The sequence below is a fragment of the Oryx dammah genome, unplaced genomic scaffold (assembly GCF_014754425.2).
Source record: "Oryx dammah isolate SB20612 unplaced genomic scaffold, SCBI_Odam_1.1 HiC_scaffold_17, whole genome shotgun sequence".
NCBI lineage: Eukaryota > Metazoa > Chordata > Mammalia > Artiodactyla > Bovidae > Oryx > Oryx dammah.
The window spans coordinates 51,585,022-51,604,459 of NW_024070201.1; the positions used below are offsets into that span (position 1 = coordinate 51,585,022).

General features: G+C 44.4%; 1 protein-coding gene across 1 annotated transcript; it reads right to left on the minus strand.

Annotated features, from left to right (window-relative positions):
* Window positions 1-13,873: 13,873 nt before the first annotated feature.
* LIPT2 (lipoyl(octanoyl) transferase 2) lies at window positions 13,874-16,156 on the minus strand. Its single transcript, XM_040258878.1, has 2 exons — window positions 15,674-16,156; window positions 13,874-15,165 (listed from the first exon to the last, which is right to left on the minus strand). Exons 1-2 carry the CDS (start codon window positions 16,119-16,121, stop codon window positions 14,936-14,938), a joined length of 678 nt encoding a protein of 225 aa, XP_040114812.1. The 5' UTR covers window positions 16,122-16,156; the 3' UTR covers window positions 13,874-14,935.
* Between the last annotated feature and the right edge of the window lie 3,282 nt (window positions 16,157-19,438).

Consider the following 19,438-nt stretch of genomic DNA (forward strand, 5'->3'; position numbering starts at 1 on the left):
AGTTTATCCCAAGAGATTGGATGTAGTTCCCTCTGGGCTTTTGAAAGTTGTTTTCTTTATCTTTTTTTTCTCACTTGATGGGATGTGTTAGGATTTTCAGCCAAGATGTTATTGCTTTTGGATGTGGTCGAATTAATGGGGATGGTGATTCTCCATAAACTGCTCTTTATTATCCTTGGTGTATTCAAGCAACATGGCCATCTTGAGATTAACTTTCACTGCTTCCTGTAACTTGGCTGATAAGTTCTGCCTTATACCTGATGATATGGTGTTAAAAGATGCATTCATAGACATGATTGGAGGTGTTTGAGGATTTGTTTTGTCCAGGAAACTTCTATAAAAAAGGCTTTGGGATCACCATTTTCTACTATCCTATAATGAAATGAAACTGGACTTAATTCCTGGAAACTTTTCATCTCCTTCATATATAGCACATGGTGCCTCCAATTCCATTTCCTGGTCTTTCCTGGCACTCAACATGCTGGTTGCAGGGTACCTCCCTTGGACTACATTCAAGACAACAAGAGAAAATGAGGGCAGTGGCTCCAAGGCTCTTAGCTGCAGGAGGCACACACCCTTCACAGGGCAGAGGAGAGTCACGCACATGCCCTCAGCCTTTGGGGCGTGTGAAACTGATGGCTGAGGAATGAGCTAGACTTAATTTTTGACAACAGACTGATCAGCTTCTCTTGCACACCTCTAGTAACTAGGAGCTCATTGCCTCCAAGGGATCTGAGGCTCTGATTGTTAGGATGTTCTCACATTTTAACAAATACTGCCTTCTAAGGACACTTTGGTCCTTGTGCCCAATGGAGACATTAAGTACATGCTTTGTTCCTTTTTTCAGTTCTTCAAAAACTTTAGGTCTATCTTCCATTTCCTTTGGAGTGAGGATGGGGCAGGACCCTTGTCAGGGAAGGCAGCTGGCCAAAGAGTCAATGGAAGGTAGGCTAGACTGCCTTATCTCCCCATCTGTGACTTTCAGTCTTACTATGAGGCTTAGATGACCTGATGTGCAACATGATAAGAGTATGATGCCCATACTTAATAAATGGCAGCTTCCATTATTATTAGATAAGAAAAGGAAGAACGAAACAGAACTCCTATTCTGGACAAACCTGAGAAGGACCTTCAGGGAACTCGCTAATTCAGAGAGGTTGGGGACAAGGCCTGGACCTTGAAACAGGGAGGGTGAGGGAATGGAGTGGGCCAACTGAAGACTCATCTCGAGATACACCTCCTTCAAGTCTTTGTTTAAATGCCACCTTCTTAGTGAGGCCTTCCCTGACCATCTATTTACAAATTCGAATCCCTTCCTTTTCCTGCCCTCGCCAAAGCCCTTCCCTGCCTTGCTTTCCAATAACATCTAACGTCATCTAATCTATCAACACTTAACTTTAAAAAATAGGGATTTTCCTGATGGTCCAGTGGTTAAGATTCCATGCTTTCACTGCAGGGGGCACAGGTTTGATCCTTGGTTGGGTAACAGATCCTGAATGTGGTCAAAAATAAAAAATTTTTAAATAAAAAATTTATATATATATATACACACACACACACATATATACTTATATATATGTGGTTGTTGTTCAGTCACTAAGTCATGTCCAGTGCTTTGCGACCCCATGGATTGCAGCACACCAGGCTCCCCTGTCCTTCACTGTCTCCTGGAATCTGCTAAAACTCATGTCTATAGACTTGGTGATGCCATCCAACCATCTTATCCTCTGTCATCCTCCTCTCCTTCTGTCCTCAATCTTTCCCAGGATCAGGGTCTTTTTCAGTGAGTCAGCTCTTTGTATCAGGTGGCCAAAATACTGGACCTTCAGCTTTAGCATTGGTCCTTCCAATGAATATTCAGGGTTGATTTCCTTTAGGATTGACTGGTTTGATCTCCTGACAGTTCAAGGGACTCTCAAGAGTCTTCTCCAACACCACAATTTGAAATGCATCAATTCATTGGCACTCAGCCTTCTTTATTGTCCAGCGCTCACATCCATACATGACTACTAGAAAAACTACAGCTTTGACTATACAGACCTCTGTTGGCAAAGTGGTGTCTCTCCTTTAATTTAACATGCTGTCTAGGTTTGTCATAGCTTTTCTTTCAAGGAGCAAGTGTCTTAATTTTATGGCTATAGTCACTGACTACAGTGACTTTGGAGCCCCAGAAAATAAAGTCTATCACTGTTTCCACTTTTTTCCTATCTATTTGGCATGAAATGATGGGATATATATGTCTACTGTTGTTCTTGCTGCATCCCTCAAGTGAAGGTCACAGCTCCTGTCAGTCAGTCCTATCTCAGTACTCTTTTCTTCTCTGAATTTCTGTTACCACCTCCTTCCTGCTCCCCTTCAAGCCTTGGGTGGTAGTGATGTCCAAATGTTTCAAGATCCAGGGTACTTCGCAACACTTTGTGGTTTCCCTACTCCCTGCCCACCTATTTGAATAGGACCTCCTCAAATTACTGACGCGAGAAGGCCATCTGCTTCCTGCCAGACCTGGCTGATGCAGAAGGCCATTCTCCTATAGCCCCTTGCACTTCCCTTGAACACAGTACTTTTAATTGCCTACTTTATTTGTTGACTCCACACCTAGAATATAAGCTCCTTACTGCAGATGGTGACTGCAGCCATGAAATTAAAAGATACTTACTCCTTGGAAGAAAAGTTATGACCAACCTAGATAGTATATTCAAAAGCAGAGACATTACTTTGCCAACTAAGGTCCATCTAGTCAAGGCTATGGTTTTTCCTGTGGTCATGTATGGATGTAAGAGTTGGACTGTGAAGAAGGATGAGCGGCGAAGAATTGATGCGTTTGAACTGTGGTGTTGGAGAAGACTCTTGAGAGTCCCTTGGACTGCAAGGAGGTCCAACCAATCCATTCTGAAGGAGATCAGCCCTGGGATTTCTTTGGAGGGAATGATGCTGAAGTTGAAACTTCAGTACTTTGTCCACCTCATGAGAAGAGTTGACTCATTGGAAAAGACTCTGATGCTGGGAGAGATTGGGGGCAGGAGGAGAAGGGGACGACCAAGGATGAGATGGCTGGATGGCATCATGGACTCGATGGACGTGAGTCTGAGTGAACTCTGGGAGATGGTGATGGACAGGGAGGCCTGGCGTGCTGCAATTCATGGGGTCGCAAAGAGTCGGACACGACTGAGCGACTGAACTGAACTGAACTGAACTGAAGGGCACTAAGCTAACACGGAGTCTGCACAGAGTAGACCTTACTGAGAACTTGTTGATAAATGAATGAATAAAATTAATGAAGAGAAAGATCACTCAGAATTATGTTATCAGGGAAAGCTTCCAGGAAGGGATAGAGCCTGAGAGAAGCTGATGCTCTTTCAACTTCTTGGCCAGACCTTTCTCCTCTGAATGCTAGACTCTATATGTAACTACCTACATAAAGTCTCTGTTTGGATAACATTTTGGGACTGGAACTCGTGACTTCTTCCTTGGCTCCCTTGAGTCTTCTATCTCTTGGTCAACAGAACCGTCATCCATGTGGTCCCGTTTGTTTCCTTCATAGGAGTCAACACAGTTTTCTATTTATCTATGTACTGATTTGACTTCCCTGGTGGCTTAGATAGTAAATAATCTGCCTGCAGTGCTGGAGACCTGGGTTCAGTCCCTGGGTCGGGAAGATCTCCTGGAGAAGGAAATGGCAACCCACTCTAGTATTCTTGCCTGAGAATCCCATGGACAGAGGAGCCTGGGGTACTACAGTCCATGGGGTCACAAAGAGTCGGACACAACTGAGTGACTTCACTTTTTTCACTTCTGTGTACTGATTTGGGGTCTGCCTTTCCTGCTGGACTGTAAGCACTATAAGAACACAGACCAGGTATGTCTTTTTCACCACGGAATACCCAGGATATAACTCAGTGTCTATCTAGGAGGTGGGGGACAAGCATTGGGAGGGAGGATGAGCATGAACGATATCCGTCGTCAACAGTCTCAGAAGCCTAGGTTACCAAGGAAAATACAGCATGAATCACAGAGGAAGTTTAATCGTCACATCAAGTTATTTTATTCCATTACTCATCAGGAGCCTGTGTCTGTGCTTCCGCAGTCTTGTCTCATTTTGGCCTGTCAGTCTAACCTGCAGAACACTTGTCTTCTCATTCTTTTCTTTTTTTCAATAAATAAATAAATATATATTTAGCTGCACCAGGTCTTAGATTCAGCAAGCGGGATCTTTAGTTGCAGTGTGTTGGATCTAGTTCCCTGACCAGGGATCAAACCTGGGCCCCCTGCTTTGGGACCGTGAAGTCTTAGCCACTAGACCACCAGGGAAGTCCCTGTCTTCTCCTTCTGAGGTTAACCATTCTCCTGCTTCTGCAGGCAGCAAAAAGCAGTGAAAAGAGCTCTGGAGGAGGTGGAGCAAGGTGCGGTGTCAGGAGACTGAACATCTCAATGGCCTCTTCTCTCCACTTCACCCTCACACAAGCTGGGTCCTGGCCGGCAAGGTAGAACAGTGGTGAAGAACACAGCTTCTGGGGTCCAGTGGAGCTGCGTTTGAATCCTAGCCCTGCCAATTGTTAATATCAGCTGTGAGAGCTTAACCCCTCTGAGTCTTAGTTTCCCTATCTGTAGAATGGGTATAAAAACAACTGCATCTTATAGTTGTGTGGTTACAGAAAGATATTGTATTTAAAGAGCTTCACCTGGTACCTGGCATAGAGCAAGTATTTCATAAAGAATAACTATTGGGAATTTCCTGGCAGTCCAGTGGTTAGGAATCCTTGCTCTCATTGCCAAGGGCATAGGATCAATCCCTGGTCAAGGGACTAAGATCCTGCAAGTCATGAAACATGGGCAAAATTTTTTAAAAAAATTAAAAGGGCACGTGTGCTCATGGTTGTAGAAATATGGACTTTTGAATGGTTTAAACAATAAGGGCTATGTGAATGCAGAAGAATGTGGGTTCAGTGAGGACTAAAGTTTATAGAGGAGGTAGGTGTATCAATTAGGAATCTTAGCTGTAACAGACAGAAAACTCAGTGCAAACTGACTTAAGTAGGAAAGGGAATTTATCAGCTCATAAGTGGTAAAGAATCGGCCTGCCAATGCAGATTCAGGGGGCATTGGGGCATTGATTTAATCCCTGGGTCAGGAAGAGCCACTGGTGGAGAAAATGGCAACCCACTCCAGCATTCTTGCCTGAAAAACCCCACATACAGAGGAGACTGGCAGGCTGCAGTCCATGGGACCGCAAAGAGTCGGACATTACTGAGCACGTGGCACAAAATTTTAATATCCTGACATATGTAGCTTCAGCCATAGCTAGATTCAGAAGCTCAGATGTTTTCAGGAATCCGTCTTTTTGCATCTTTGGGCTCTGCTTTTCTCACTGACGCTCCATGTTCAGGCAGGATCCCATTTTGTGGTAACAAGATGGTCTGCCTGCTGTTCCGTGTATACACTATATTCTGTGAATAAAGCCAGTAGAAAGAGATTCTTTCCCCTACAATAGGAGTGCTGTTTATTGTACAGTCTTTGGAGTCCAAGTTCAAACCATGGACCTGCCTCTAGCTAACTGCATGAACTTGGGCGACTCTTCATCTGAGCCAATTTCTTCTTCTCAGAACACAGTCAGCAATACAACCTTGTGGGTTTGTTATTTGCTGTGATGATTAAGTCATGACTGTAAAGTTATGCTTAGTATAGCCCTGTGCCCATGTGGGTTGAGCTAGAGGGGTGAAATTGAGCTGAATAACAGGAACTCCTTGCCAGCACCCAACATCTCACAGGGCATAACATGTTTCCAGTCCAGCCTCTGACTGCAAATCGGGGCTATGTTTAAGTCAATATTCTGGCAGGAGTCAGATGGCACCTTGCAACTAGATACTCTGAAGAGAGCATGAAGGTGGATTTAGGAAATTGACAGAGAATGGAAGCAGGTCTGGTAGCAACAGTGAGGAGGGAAAGCATTGCTAGGTTTGGAGGGCCAGGGTGGGGTGGGTTTACTGAAACCTAAGGAGGGTAGCCAGGCTGGGACTGTGACGTCATGTAGGAACCCTTCCTCCTTTCCCCCCATTCTGTCTCTTCTCACCCTATGGTGCCTCTTTATGCACCAACCCAGATGGAAACTCAAGAGGAAGGAGGTAAGACCCTTGTTAGGTGAAGAAGTGTGTGAGCATTTGGCGGGGCAAGTGGGAGGGGCAAGCAGAGGCGGTGGCAACAGTCAGATGGGTGGGATCCTCCCATTCCGTTCCAGTCTCCTCTGGGCAATGGGTGAAAGAGAAGGTGAAGAAAGAGAAGAAAGGGGTGAAGAAAGCCTGACCGGCTCCTTCCTCCATCCATGGGATTTCCCAGGCAAGAATACTGGAGTGGCTTGCTATTTCCTACTCCAGGGAAGCGATGAATCTGTGCTTATGTCTATCCCCAGACCTTTTAGTTACCAGATTTAAGAGACTGTTTTTCATTGAGTTAGAGCTAGATTTTCCTCTTCCTTACAAGCTAGGAGTCACTTGAGCCTTTTCTTCCCCTGTTCCCTGTTAAGATTACTCACTTCTGTGTTCCACAGTACCCATGCAAACTTCTCTCATGGTCCTTATAATTGGTTGCTATGAACATTCTTTACTCGTGTGTCTCCTCCACAAAGCTGTGAGCTCCTTGAAGACAGGAGTCAAGTCTGATGTGTCTCCAAGTCCCCAGTCCCCAGTGACTCTGCTTGATGACAGGAATCAAGTCTGATATATCTCCGTGTCCCCAGTAACACACCACGCACTGGCCAGACCACACCAGGCATGTTATCTTCAAGCAACACGGGTTAAGGGCATGTTAGCCAAGTGGAGCCTGTTGAAGTGGGGTAGAGTCTGGAGGCCACATTTTATGAAAAGCAGAAAAATCAGGAACGTGTAATGAGAAGATGAGACTGCTCTTAGGACAGAGCTCATCTGCTGACTCAACAGGCATTACTGGGCATCAGCATGTGAGGCCTTGGGCTGGTCCTGAGGGGCCATGGGTGATATAGCTATAGTCCCTGCCTGGGAAGCTCACAGTCTGGACAGGCTCAGACTTGGAAACAAGTGACGGGGGTGCAGGGTGTGGCCAGGGAAGGGCTCTCGGAAGAGGACTTGCAGGAGGACAGGATTATGACGCTTGGGGGCAGGTTTCAGTTTGGGACGAGGAAACTTTCTAACAATCGGAACTATAAAGAATGCTCTACATCTGGGGCTGGGATGACCACTTCATAGAATAGACACTGACGTCTGTCAACAGAAGGACTGAAGGGGAGTCTACAGGGAATTCCTCATAATTACAAGTCATTAAACCACTGTTTCCTTTCACATGCTAGGATACAAAGACAAAACAAAACAAAGAAAGGATCTCTGGCTTTAAAAAGCTCACAGTTTAGGTAAATCAAAAAAATGTAACACTGTAGCCTTATGCTAGTGTCTCTTGGACTTGAATGATGTATGAACCCCTTTTTTTAAAGGAAGTAGTGCTAATAATCTAAATATGATTCAAATTTAAACTCAGTTTAAACTTCAAGGCAGCTGTAAAAGCTACTCTTTTATACAGTGTTTAAGGACACATTTTAATGAAAATGGACAAAACAATAAGCTAATAAAATGCTAATATTGATAACACTAATGCTACAGGTCATATTGAGTTCTTTTGAAGCTGTCAGTTTTATAGACATATTCCTACTGCTAAATGAAGAAGGAGTGATAGTATCAGGGGTTGGGAAGATCTCCTGGAGGAGGGAAAGACTATCCACTTAAGTATTGTGGCCTGGAGAATTCCATGGACTGTATAGTCAGTCCATGGGGTCTCAAAGTGTCAGACACAACTGAGTGACTTTCACTTTCACTTTCAATAAAATAATAGATCTAGGGTCTAGCCATCAGAAGAAAGAGGGAAAAAAAATTTAAACCCCAAAACAGATACTGTGTGTCACTTGATGTAAAAACACACCATCACCTATGAAGGAGGCTTGCTAAAAAAAGAAGAAAAAAAAAATCAAACCTGAATCAGACCAAATATCAGGATCTACGTTTTAATCTTCAGGAAATCCAGGAGGAAAAGATCTTCAAAAGAGGGAGGAAGAACCTATCAGTGAAAAAAGACTTAAGAGACATTTATGAGCGGTAACCAAATTCAGTGTGTAGACTTTGTTTCAATTCTGGTTTGAACAAATCACCTATAGGAAGAGGGAGGGGCAAAGAGAGAGAGATCTGAGTATTAACTGAATATTTGTTGATATTGAAGATGTATTTTTTATATGTGTTAATATATTGTGGTTACATTTTGAGTCCTTATATTTTGAGAATACATACTGAAATATTTATTCCTGAAATAATATGGTATCTGTGACTTGCTTCACAATAATCCAGGGAGGAGGCGGGAAATGGGCCCAGGTTTAGATAAGCTAAGACTGGTCATGAGTTGATTGTTTTACCTGAAGGATGGGTACATGGGATTCACTGCTGTACATTAGAAAGATTTTATGATAAAAAGCTTTAATGATGAAAAACTCTAAGATGCTAAAACTGTTAAAATTCAAATACAACAGGCATTGTACATGGCTGATGGGAACATAAATCAGCAAGTTTTATGGAAGGCAATATGACAACATCTAATAAAAATGCACATATCCTTTGACTCAGAAAATCACTTCCAGAAATGCAAACTCTGTGCTCACCACACACATTACACAATGCAGATATACAAACAGACCCACATACTTATTTTTATTTGGCTGCAACAGGTCTTAGTTGTGGCACATGGCATCTCTGATCTTCACTGTGGCATGTGGGAGCTAGTTCCCTAACTAGGGATCAAACCCAGGCCCCCGCATTGGGAGCTCAGAATCTTAGCCACCAGACCACCAAGGAAGTCCTATATTCTCACTGTAGCTTTAGTTGTAAAAGAAAGAATTATTGATAATCTAAACATCATTAACGGAGGATTAGATAATGGCACCGCACTCCAGTACTCTTGCCTGGAGAAATCCCATGGACGGAGGAGCCTGGTAGGCTTCAGTCCATGGGGTCTCGAAGAGTCAGACAAGACTGAGCGACTTTACTTTTACTTTTCACTTTCATGCATTGGAGAAGGAAATGGCAACCCACTCCAGTGTTCTTGCCTGGAGAATCCCAGGGACGGGGGAGCCTGGTGAGCTGCTGTCTATGAGGTCGCACAGAGTCGGACACGACTGAAGTGACTTAGCAGTAGCAGATAAATAAGTCATATAAATTCACTGAATACTCCATAGTATTCAGAATATTCCATAGTCATGGAATACTCCATAGTCATTTTTAAAATGAGGATGTTCTTTGTATACTGACCTGATGCAATCTCCAAAGTACAGGGATGTGCGTATAGTATGCTACCACATGAAAATGCATGTATGCCTAGATATGTATAAAATACATGTGAAGAATATAAATGAGACATTTACCTTCATTTAAGCCTCTAGGAAAGGGCCTGGGTTTACAGAGAAAAAGGGATAGGAGTAAGACTTACAACTCAGTAATAGCATTTTGTACCTTTATCTGGCTGCCCATGCAGCATGTGGGAATCTCAGTTCCCTGACCAGGGATCAAATCCATGCCCCCTGAATTGAGAGTTTGGAGCCTTAACCGCTGAACCACCAGGAAAGCCTGCTTGTACCTTTTAAACTTAATTCCATGTACATGTATTACCGATATATTTTTTAGAAGATTTGTTTTAAAAGAAATAAAAATAAGATTAAGACATTAAAAATTTAAAGACTATCTGGCAATGTGGGAAAATGTTTGTAACATTATGTTTGGTTTAAAAGAGTATACAAAATTTTTTCCCTGTAATACTTTATAATAATAGAATTATAAGACAGAATAATGGGTTAGAATAATAAAAGATGTCGGCTTATGATCAAGTACTGGAAACACACACAAATGGAAAGGATGTTTTTTAGGTGGGAGTGAAATTTTTCTTGTTTTTTAAAACTGTATAGTTATTGTGACATGGTGTGATAATATGTAAATTACAGTTTAGTGAAAAAAAATCACATTTTGATTGCAAACATCTGATTTCCATAAAGGTTTTCGGAAAGAGGCTCTTGCCATGAAGCGAGGCGCACCTGGTCATACTGTCAGAGTAGGTCCTGTTTGGTTTCCTGCCAGCCTCGCTGAGGAACAAGATGCTGGAAAAGTCACTGCAGTCGGTCACGTCCTCACACTCAGCACTCATTTACCAGACCCTGGACAGTTTGTTTATTTAGGAGGAAAAGACTCTGCATAAACAAGAAGAGACTTTTCGGAGGTGGGAAAGCCAGGGTGTTAACTACCCTCCTTCGTATGCCTAGCTTCCTTCCTTGAGGAAGGGCCCTGGTGGGAAACCGGAGGTGGGCTCTGACCAGGAAGGAAGGAGTCGGGAACCCGCAGCAGTGGCCTGACCCAGTTCCACAGGCCCAGCGACCTCCTTGGCTCTCCCTGCTCTCCCTTCAGAGACAGCTGTGCAAGAGCGGAAAGACCCAGCTTAGGAGCCAGGGACTGACTCTGCCCCTAAATGCATGACTTCATAGAAGTCACTGAGCCTCCCAAGCCAGTTTTGTCATCTGTGAAATAAACCTCCCTATCTTGCTATGCAGCCAGAAGAGAGAATGAGATCAGCGTATTGTCTCATTCTGGGTCCCGTGCTACATCTCTGCCTAGACTGCTTCTCAGTCTCCTTGGCCTGCACCTCACACTTATCAGCCCTCTGCCCTCCCCTTCTCTCTTTGGGCTTCCAGACATGGAAGTGTTACTCAAGACAGCTGTGCTCCAGATCCACAGACCCAACTGGGCCTCTCCACATGCATCTTCCACAAGTATCTCAACCTTGATTCATCAAAAACTAAACTCATTATCCGGAGAAGGCAATGGCACCCCACTCCAGTATTCTTGCCTGGAAAATCCCATGGACGGAGGAGCCTGGTGGGCTGCAGTCCATGAGGTTGCTAAAGCGACTTCACTTTGACTTTTCACTTTCATGCATTGGAGAAAGAAATGGCAACCCACTCCAGTGTTCTTGCATGGAGAATCCCAGGGATGGGGGAGCCTGGTGGGCTGCCGTCTATGGGGTCGCACAGAGTCAGACACGACTGAAGCAACTTAGCAGCAGCAGCAAACTCGTTATCATCCTCTTCAAACTTGGTCATCATCCAGTGTTCTCTGTTCCAGCAATACCTCGCATCCAGAAACCTGGGGATTTTCCTTGACTTTACTCCAACATACATGGGTAACAGCAGCAGAAGCTATCTTCTACCACATGGTCTGGGAAACAGAAAAGGCTGGACTGGAGAAAGATAGAATGAAGCAAACACACCAGGAAGCACGGCAGAGAACAGAAGAGACCATGTGGGTTCCTAAGGACTACAAGTTCTGGTTTTGTTCAGGAGCCAGCCACAGCTCCACTCTTGGATTTTTTTAATTTACCATCTTAACTATTTATTCATTTATTTATGATTGCTCTGGGTCTTCATTGCTGTGTAAGGGCTTTCTCTAGTTGCAGCGAGCAGGATTCTCATGGTGGCTCCTTTTGTTGTGGAGTACAGGCTCTAAAGGGTGAGGGTTTCACTAGTTGTGGCACAAATGTACCTCCAGTACACGCCAATCAATAGCAGGGAGCTCTGTTCCCTGCAGTCCCTCAGGAAGCAGCTGCCATCTAGAATGTTGTTGGTTACTGTTTTACAGAGCCAGGACTGGAACTGAGGTTGCCTGACTTCTTATTCAGGGCTCCTTCTACCCTAACTCCCTGTGGTAGCCAGTCTCCAAGATGGTCCCTAATGATCTACACCTCCTATCACCCTTGTGTAATCCCTTCCATATGAATAAAGAGGGCTCACATCTTAGGAGACTGCAGAAATGCCTGTGTGACTTCCAGTGCTGGGTCACACAAGACACTGTGGCTTCTACCTTGTCTCTTTCTGGCATCGCTTGCTCTGGGGAAAGCCAGTTGCCAGGCAGTGAGAATATGCAAGCAGCCCTATAAAGTGAAACCATCCCCGTTAAAAAGAAATGCAAAAAGGCAAAATGGTTGTCAGAGGGGGGCTTAGAAATAGCTGAGAAAAGAAGAGAAAGGCAAAGGAGAAAAGGAAAGATATACCCATCTAAATGCAGAGTTTCAAAGATTATCAAGGAGAGATAAGAAAGCCTTCCTCAGTGACCAGTGCAAAGAAATATAGGAAAACAACAGAATGGGAAAGACTAGAGATCTCTTCAAGAAACTTAGATACCAAGGGAACATTTCACACAAAGATGGGCACAATAAAAGACAGAAATGGTATGGGCCTAACAGAAGCAGAAGATATTAAGAAGAGGTGGCAAAAATACACAGAAAAACTATACAAAAGAGATCTTAATGACCCAGTTAATGACAATGGTGTGATCACTCACCTAGAGCCAGACACTTTGGAGTGCAAAGTCAAGTGGGCCTTAGGAAGCATCACTAAGAACAAAGATAGTGGAGGTGATGAAATTCCAGCTGAGCTGTTTCGTATCCTAAAAGATGATGCTGTTAAAGTGCTTCACTCAATATGCCAGCAAATTTGGAAAACTCAGCAGTGGCCATAGGATGGGAAAAGGTCAGTTTTCATTCCAATCCCAAAGAAAGCCAATGCCAAAGAATGTTCAAACTACTGCACAATTGCATTCATCTCACACACTAACAAAGTAATGTGCAAAATTCTCCAAGCCAGGCTTCAACAGTATGTGAACCGTGAACTTCCAGATATTCAAGCTGGATTTAGAAGGCAGAGGAACCAGATTTCAAATTGCCAACATCCGTTGGATCAGAGAAAAAGCAAGAGGATTCCAGAAAAATATCTACATCTGCTTCATCGACTATGCTAAAGCCTTTGTGTAGATCACCACAAACTGTGGAAAATTCTTAAAGAGCCAGGAATACCAGACCACCTTACCTGCCTCCTAAGAAACCTGTATGTAGGTCAAGAAGCAACAGTTAGAACCAGACATGGAACAACAAACTGGTTCCAAATTCGGAAAGGAGTACATCAAAGCTGTATATAGTCACCCTGCTTATTTAACTTCTATGCAGAGGACATTACGGGAAATGCCAGGCTGGATGAAGCACAAAATGGAATCAAGATAGCCAGGAGAAATATAAAAAAACCTGAGATATGCATATGACCCCCCCCCCCCCCCGCCCCATGGCAGAAAGTGAAGAGGAACTAAAGAGTCTTAAAGCTCAACATTCAAAAAATGAAGATCATGGCATCTGGTTTCATTACTTCATGGCAAACAGATGGGGAAACAATGGAAACAGTGAGAGACTTTATTTTTTAGGACTCAAAAATCATTGCAGATGGACTGCAGCCATGAAATTAAAAGAAGCTTGCTCCTTGGAAGAAAAGCTATGACCAACCTAGACAGCTTATTAAAAAGCAGAGACACTACCAACAAAGGTCTATCTGGTCAAAGCTATGGTTTTCCCAGTAGCATGTATGGATGTGAGAGCTGGACCATGAAGAAAGCTGAGTGCCAAAGAATTGATGCTTTTGAACTGTGGTATTGGAGGAGAATCTTGGGAGTCCTTTGGATTGCAAAGAGATGAAACCAATCAATCCTAAAGGAAATCAATCCGAAATATTTATTGGAAGGACTGATGCTGAAACTAAAGCTCCAATACTTTGGCCATCTGATGCAAAGAGCTGACTCCTTGGAAAAGATCCTCATGCTGGGAAAGATTGAAGGCAGGAGAAGGGGACAATAGAGGACAAGATGGTTGGATGGCATCATCGACTCAATGGATGTGAGTTTAAGCAAGCTCTGGGAGTTGGTGATGGACAGGGAAGCCTGGTGTGCTGCAGTCCATGGGGGGTCACAAAGAGTCAAATACTACTGAGCGACTGAGCAACATGGAGTGAAGAGGAATTAAGCCCTCCTGTTAATAACCAGTACCAACCAAGCATGTGAGTCAGTCATTTTGGAAGCTGATTCCACAGCCTTAGTCAAGTCTTCAGATGAGAGCTGCCCCGGCTAATATCTTTTTTTTTTTTTTTAATCTTTTGGCTGCACCATGCAGTATGTCGGATCTTAGGTCCCCAGCCAGGGGTCGAACCTGTGGCCCCTGCATTGGTAGCACGGAGTCTTAACCACTGGAGAAACAGGGAAGTCCCCCGACAGCTGACATCTCGATTGCATCTCAGAAGAGACCTTGACCCAGAACCACTCAGCTAAGCTTCTCCCAAATTTCCAAACCACAGTATATGAGATAAATGTTTATTCTTTTAAGTCATTAAACCTTGGGGTGACATGTTATAGATAATTAACATACAACCTTTATAGAGATCTCATATTTAAAAAAAAAAAAACTTCTATTTTTGGCATTTGTATAGGGTCAGAAATTATTATTCTCTTTCCCCTAGCCTTTGGCCTAGCTCAGGTTACCTAACTAAAAAAGCCATCAGGCTTGAGGAATCCAACCTAGGAAGACAGAATCCCGTATTACTCTAAAGAAGTCTTTCCCTTTCCCTGTCATTGCAGAAAACTCCCAGGTCTCCTGAGAATGAAAAAAAATCCACATCACATCACCTTCACCTGGATGATCCTGAAAAATGATTCTTACAATAATCAAAGGAACTGGAGCTCAGATTTCCCAATTAAATACAGTATTGAGGAAATATTTGAGAAATGACACCCTATCATACCTGAGTTTTTCTGAGCTATGAAATGGGTGTCGACAGTAGTGCTAATGCCTTATATTTGTGCTTTTCACAATGTTTTCATATCTATATCTGAGGTAGGTTGGGAAGATATAAATAAACTGTATACATATGGAACCAAGGGCCCAGAGCTCATGATCTGCCCACAGTCTCCTGATGTGTGAATGACAGGGCCAGTTCTAGAATCTGGGTTTCAGTGACTCCCAAGTCTGGTGCGGTGCTTTCCAAGGCAAGACCTCCAGCGTGAGATAATATAAACGCCCTTCAGCTGGGGCTGTCCTCTGAGGTCAACGTGCACTTGTAGGTCTCTTTAAAGGCCTCAAGGAAACGTGGTATTACTTCATCCACAGTGACATGCCTCTGGAGCTCTTCACTCAGGGAAGTGACGCCTGTCCCAACCAGCCCACAGGGCACAATATGCTCAAACCACGTGAGGTCCGTAGAACAGTTCAGCGCCAGGCCGTGGGACGTAACGTGCCTTCCACAGCGGACACCTGCAAGGCAAACCAACGGCTCTTAGACACCCTCCCTCCCCAGGCTTCATGATGGTCCTCAGTGAGATGAAGAAACTGGACTAGACCACTGATTTTCCAATTCTGTTTCTAGAGCACCCAAGAGGTGGTACACAGATCAGGGGAGCGGGACAAAATGAGAGGAGACGCCTGTGGCTCCACAGTGGCTGCACTTACTATGGACATTACAGAAATGTCCTTTAACAAAGATTCCGCTGTTTTTAAAAAAAGCATGAACAAAAATTTCACCCTTATTGTCCAGATATTGTGAAGTAACCTGGCAACTCACTTCTCATTGTCTCTCCATTTCTAAATATGAGTGTATTGAACACGTGACCTCCGAATTGACCTGGTTCTGAAGGCATCAGTGAGGAGAGCCTTAGATAAAGGCAGTGGGCAGATGATTCAAAGCCCGCGCCAGTGACACCCGCCGGGAGGTCTGCCCTCACCATTGGTCCGGCCCCGCCAGGCCCCGCCCCGAGGCGCTCACCGATCGCGCAGATCTTGCGCTCGCCCAGCCAAACTCCGGTGTAGGGTGGGGGCCGCGCGCGGGCGCCCGGTAGGCCCTGGAGCTCGCACAGGCGCACGGCGCACGCCTCCAGCGCGGCCACGTGAGCGCGCAGGCGCAAGCCGAGGGGTCGTAAGTCGAGTACCGGGTGGCACAGCAGCTGGCCCGGGCCGTGGAAGGTGGCTAGGCCGCCCCGGCCAAGGGGGCGCACCTCGGCACCCAAGGCCCGCAGTCGCGCCGTCTCCTCGGACGTCAGGCCGCCGCGCAATCCGGTGGTATACACAGGCCCCGCGGGCTCGCAGAGCAGGAGGGCACCCGCCTCGGGCCCTGGCTCGGCCTGCAGCCGCCGCAGCCACCGCTGCTGCAACGCTAGTAGCTCGGCGTAGGGAACCTGACTCAGCCACACCAGGCGTACCGCCGGTTGCAGCATTTCGCCCGCCGCAGCATCTGCGGGGCTCCGCCTCCTTTCTGGGCCTAGGGGCGGGCCGGGAGGGGCGGGGACTCGGAGCCTCCGCCCCTAAATGCCTGTTACTGGCTGTTGAGGGAGTGTTTTGATACCTAATGCAAGGTCAGTTCAATTCAGTCGCCCAGTCGTGTCCGACCTTTTGCGACCCCACGGGCAGCAGCAAGCCAGGCTTCTCTGTCCATCACCAACTCCAGAAAATTGCTCAAACTCATGTCCATTGAGTCCGTGATGCCATCCAACCATCTCATCCTCTGTTGTCCCCTTCTCCTGCCTTCAATCTTTCCCAGCGTCAGGGTCTTTTCCAATGACTCAATTCTTCGCATCACGTGGCCAAAGTATTGGAGTTTCAGCTTCAGCATCAGTCCTTCCAATGAATATTTAGGACTGATTTCCTTTAGGATGGACTGGTTGGCTCTCCTTGCAGTCCAAGGGACTCTCAAGAGTCTTCTCCCAACACCACAGTTCAAAAGCATCAATTTTTCAGCGCTCATCTTTCATTATAGTCCAACTCTCACATCCATACATGACTATTGGAAAAACCATAGCTTTGACTATATAGACCTTTGTTGGCAAAGTAATGTCTCTGCTTTTTAATATGGTGTTTATGTTGGTCGTAGCTTTTCTTCCAAGGAGCAAGCTTCTTTTAATTTCATGGCTGCAGTCACCATCTGCAGTGATTTTGGAGCCCCGAAAAACAAAATCTGTCACTGTTTCCATTGTTTCCCCATCTATTTGCCATGAAATGATGGGACCGGATACCTTCTTAGTTTTCTGAATGTTGAGTTTAAAGCCAACATTTTCACTCTCCTCTTTCACTTTCATCAAGAGGCTCTTTAGTTCCTCTTCACTTTCTGCCATAAGGGTGGTGTCATCTGCATATCTGAGATGCATATATTGATATTTCTCCCAGCAATCTTGATTCCAGCTTGTGCTTCATCCAGCCCAGCATTTCGCATTATGTCCTCCGCATAGAAGTTAAATAAGCAATGTGACAACATACAGCCTTGACTACTACTTTCCCAATTTGGAACCAATCTGTTGTTCCATGTCTGATTCTAACTGTTGCTTCTTGACCTGCATACAGATTTCTCAGGAGGCAGGTAAGGTGGTCTGGTATTACCATCTCTTTAAGAATTTTCCACCTTTGTTGTGATCCAGACAGTCAAAGGCTTTAGCATAGTCAGTGAAGCAGAAGTAGATGTTTTTCTGGAACTCTTGCTTTTTCGATGATCCAGTAGATGTTGGCAATTTGAAATCTAGTTCCTCTGCCTTCTCTAAATCCAGCTTGAACATTTGGAACTTCAGAGTTCGCGTACTGTTGAAGCCTGGCTTGGAGAATTTTGAGCATTACTTTGCTAGTGTGTGAGATGAATGCAATTGTGCAGTAGTTTGAACTTTCTTTGGCCTTGGCCTTCTTTGGGATTGGAATGAAAACTGACATTTTCCAGTCCAGTGGCCACCGCTGAATTTTCCAAATTTACTGGCATGTTGAGTGTAGCACTTTAATAGTGTCATCTTTTAGGATTTGAAATATCTCAACTGGTATTCCATCACTGCCACTAGCTTTGTTCATAGTGATGCTTCCTAAGGCCCACTTGACTTCACATTCCAGGATGTCTGGCTCTAGGTGAGTGATCACACCATCATGATTATCTGAGTCATGAAGATCTTTTTTGTATAGTTCTGTGTATTCTTGCCACCTCTTCTTAATATCTTCTGCTTCTGTTAGGTCCATACCATTTCTGTCCTTTATTGTGCCCACCTTTGCATGAAATGTTCCCTTAGTATCTCTGATTTTCTTGAAGAGGTCTCTAGTCTTTCCCATTCTATTTTATTCCTCTATTTCTTTGCTTTGATTGCTGAAGAAGGCTTTCTTATCTCTCCTTACTTTTCTTTTGAAGTCTGCTTTCAAATGGGTACATCTTTCCTTTTCTCCTTTGCTTTTCTCTTCTCTTCTTTTCTCAGCTATTTGTAAGGCCTCCTCAGATGACCATTTTGCCTTTTTTGCATTTCTTTTTCTTGGGGATGGTCTTAATCACTGCCTCCTGTACAATGTCATGAACCTCTGTCCATAGTTCTTCAGGCAGTCTGTCAGGTCTAATCCCTTGAATCTATTTCTCACTTCCACTGTATTATTGTAAGGGATTTGATTTTGGTCATACCTGAATGTTCTAGTGCTTTTCCCTACTTTTTTCAATTTGAGTCGGAATTTGGCAATAAGGAGTTCATGATCTGAGCCACAGTCAGCTCCTGGTCTTGTTTTGGCTGACTGAATAGAGCTTCTCCATCTTTGGCTGCAAAGAATATAACCAATCTGATTTCGGTATTGACAATCTGGTGATGTCCATGTGTAGAGTTGTCTCTTGTGTTGTTGGGAGAGGGTGTTTGCTATGACCAGTGTGTTCTCTTGGCAAAACTTTATTAGCCTTTTCCCTGCTTCATTCTATATTCCAAGGCCAAATTTGCCTGTTACTCCAGGTGTTTCTTGACTTCCTACTTTTGCATTCCAGTCCCCTATAATGAAAAGGACATCTTTTTGGGGTGTTAGTTGTAGAAGGTCTTGTAGGTCTTCATACAACCATTCAGCTTCTTCAGTATTACTGGTTGGGGCATAGACTTGGGTTACTGTGATATTGAATGCAATGCAAGGTGTGTCTCATTTAATTTAGTCCAACAACCAGTGTTTAGGGCCTACTGGTGTTCTGCAGGCCCTGCCCTAGGTGCTTGATATAGTCGTGCACCCTGTATGGAAAATAAAAAATCTGCCCTGTAACTCTTACATTCTTACAGTGAGCAATAAGCAAATATTAAAGTATTAAATAAATAAAGTTATTGCACATATTGATAACTGCTATGAAAAGAAAAGTAAAATAGGATAATGTGTATCCTGAGTGGAGTTCCCTGAGGAAGAGTGAGATTAACGTTCAAGAGGTTAGTTGGGGTGGGCTGGGGAGAAGTTACTGTCAAGACCAAGCTTGTAATGGAGTGATGGAAGCAGGATTGGGCAGAAAGAGAGGTTGAGTTGTGAAATTATCTCATCAGAAGCCTCTGCCAATCCCAAAGAATGCTCTGAGCCTGGGATGACCTTTCAGAATTATTCCAAATTAAGAAAGGGAGTGAGAAATTTATCCTTGCATTGATCAGTGATTGAGGCTGTATCTGGAGAGGTACTGTGACTTTTGGCAAGACTCTTTCCTTTCAAAGAGGGTAAATCCCTGGGAGGAATTAGGAGTTATGAGCAACTACCCCCAGAAACTGGGGGGATGACTGACTAGATCCTG

What these genes read in the sequence shown, in the direction of transcription:
- LIPT2 (XM_040258878.1), bottom strand. Translation starts at nt 16,121, where the DNA reads ATGCTGCAACCGGCGGTACGCCTGGTGTGGCTGAGTCAGGTTCCCTAC. An exon ending in GCGCAAGATCTGCGCGATCG is followed by an intron (nt 15,166 to 15,673) that starts GTGAGCGCCTCG and finishes TTTGCCTTGCAG; the next exon opens with GTGTCCGCTGTGGAAGGCAC.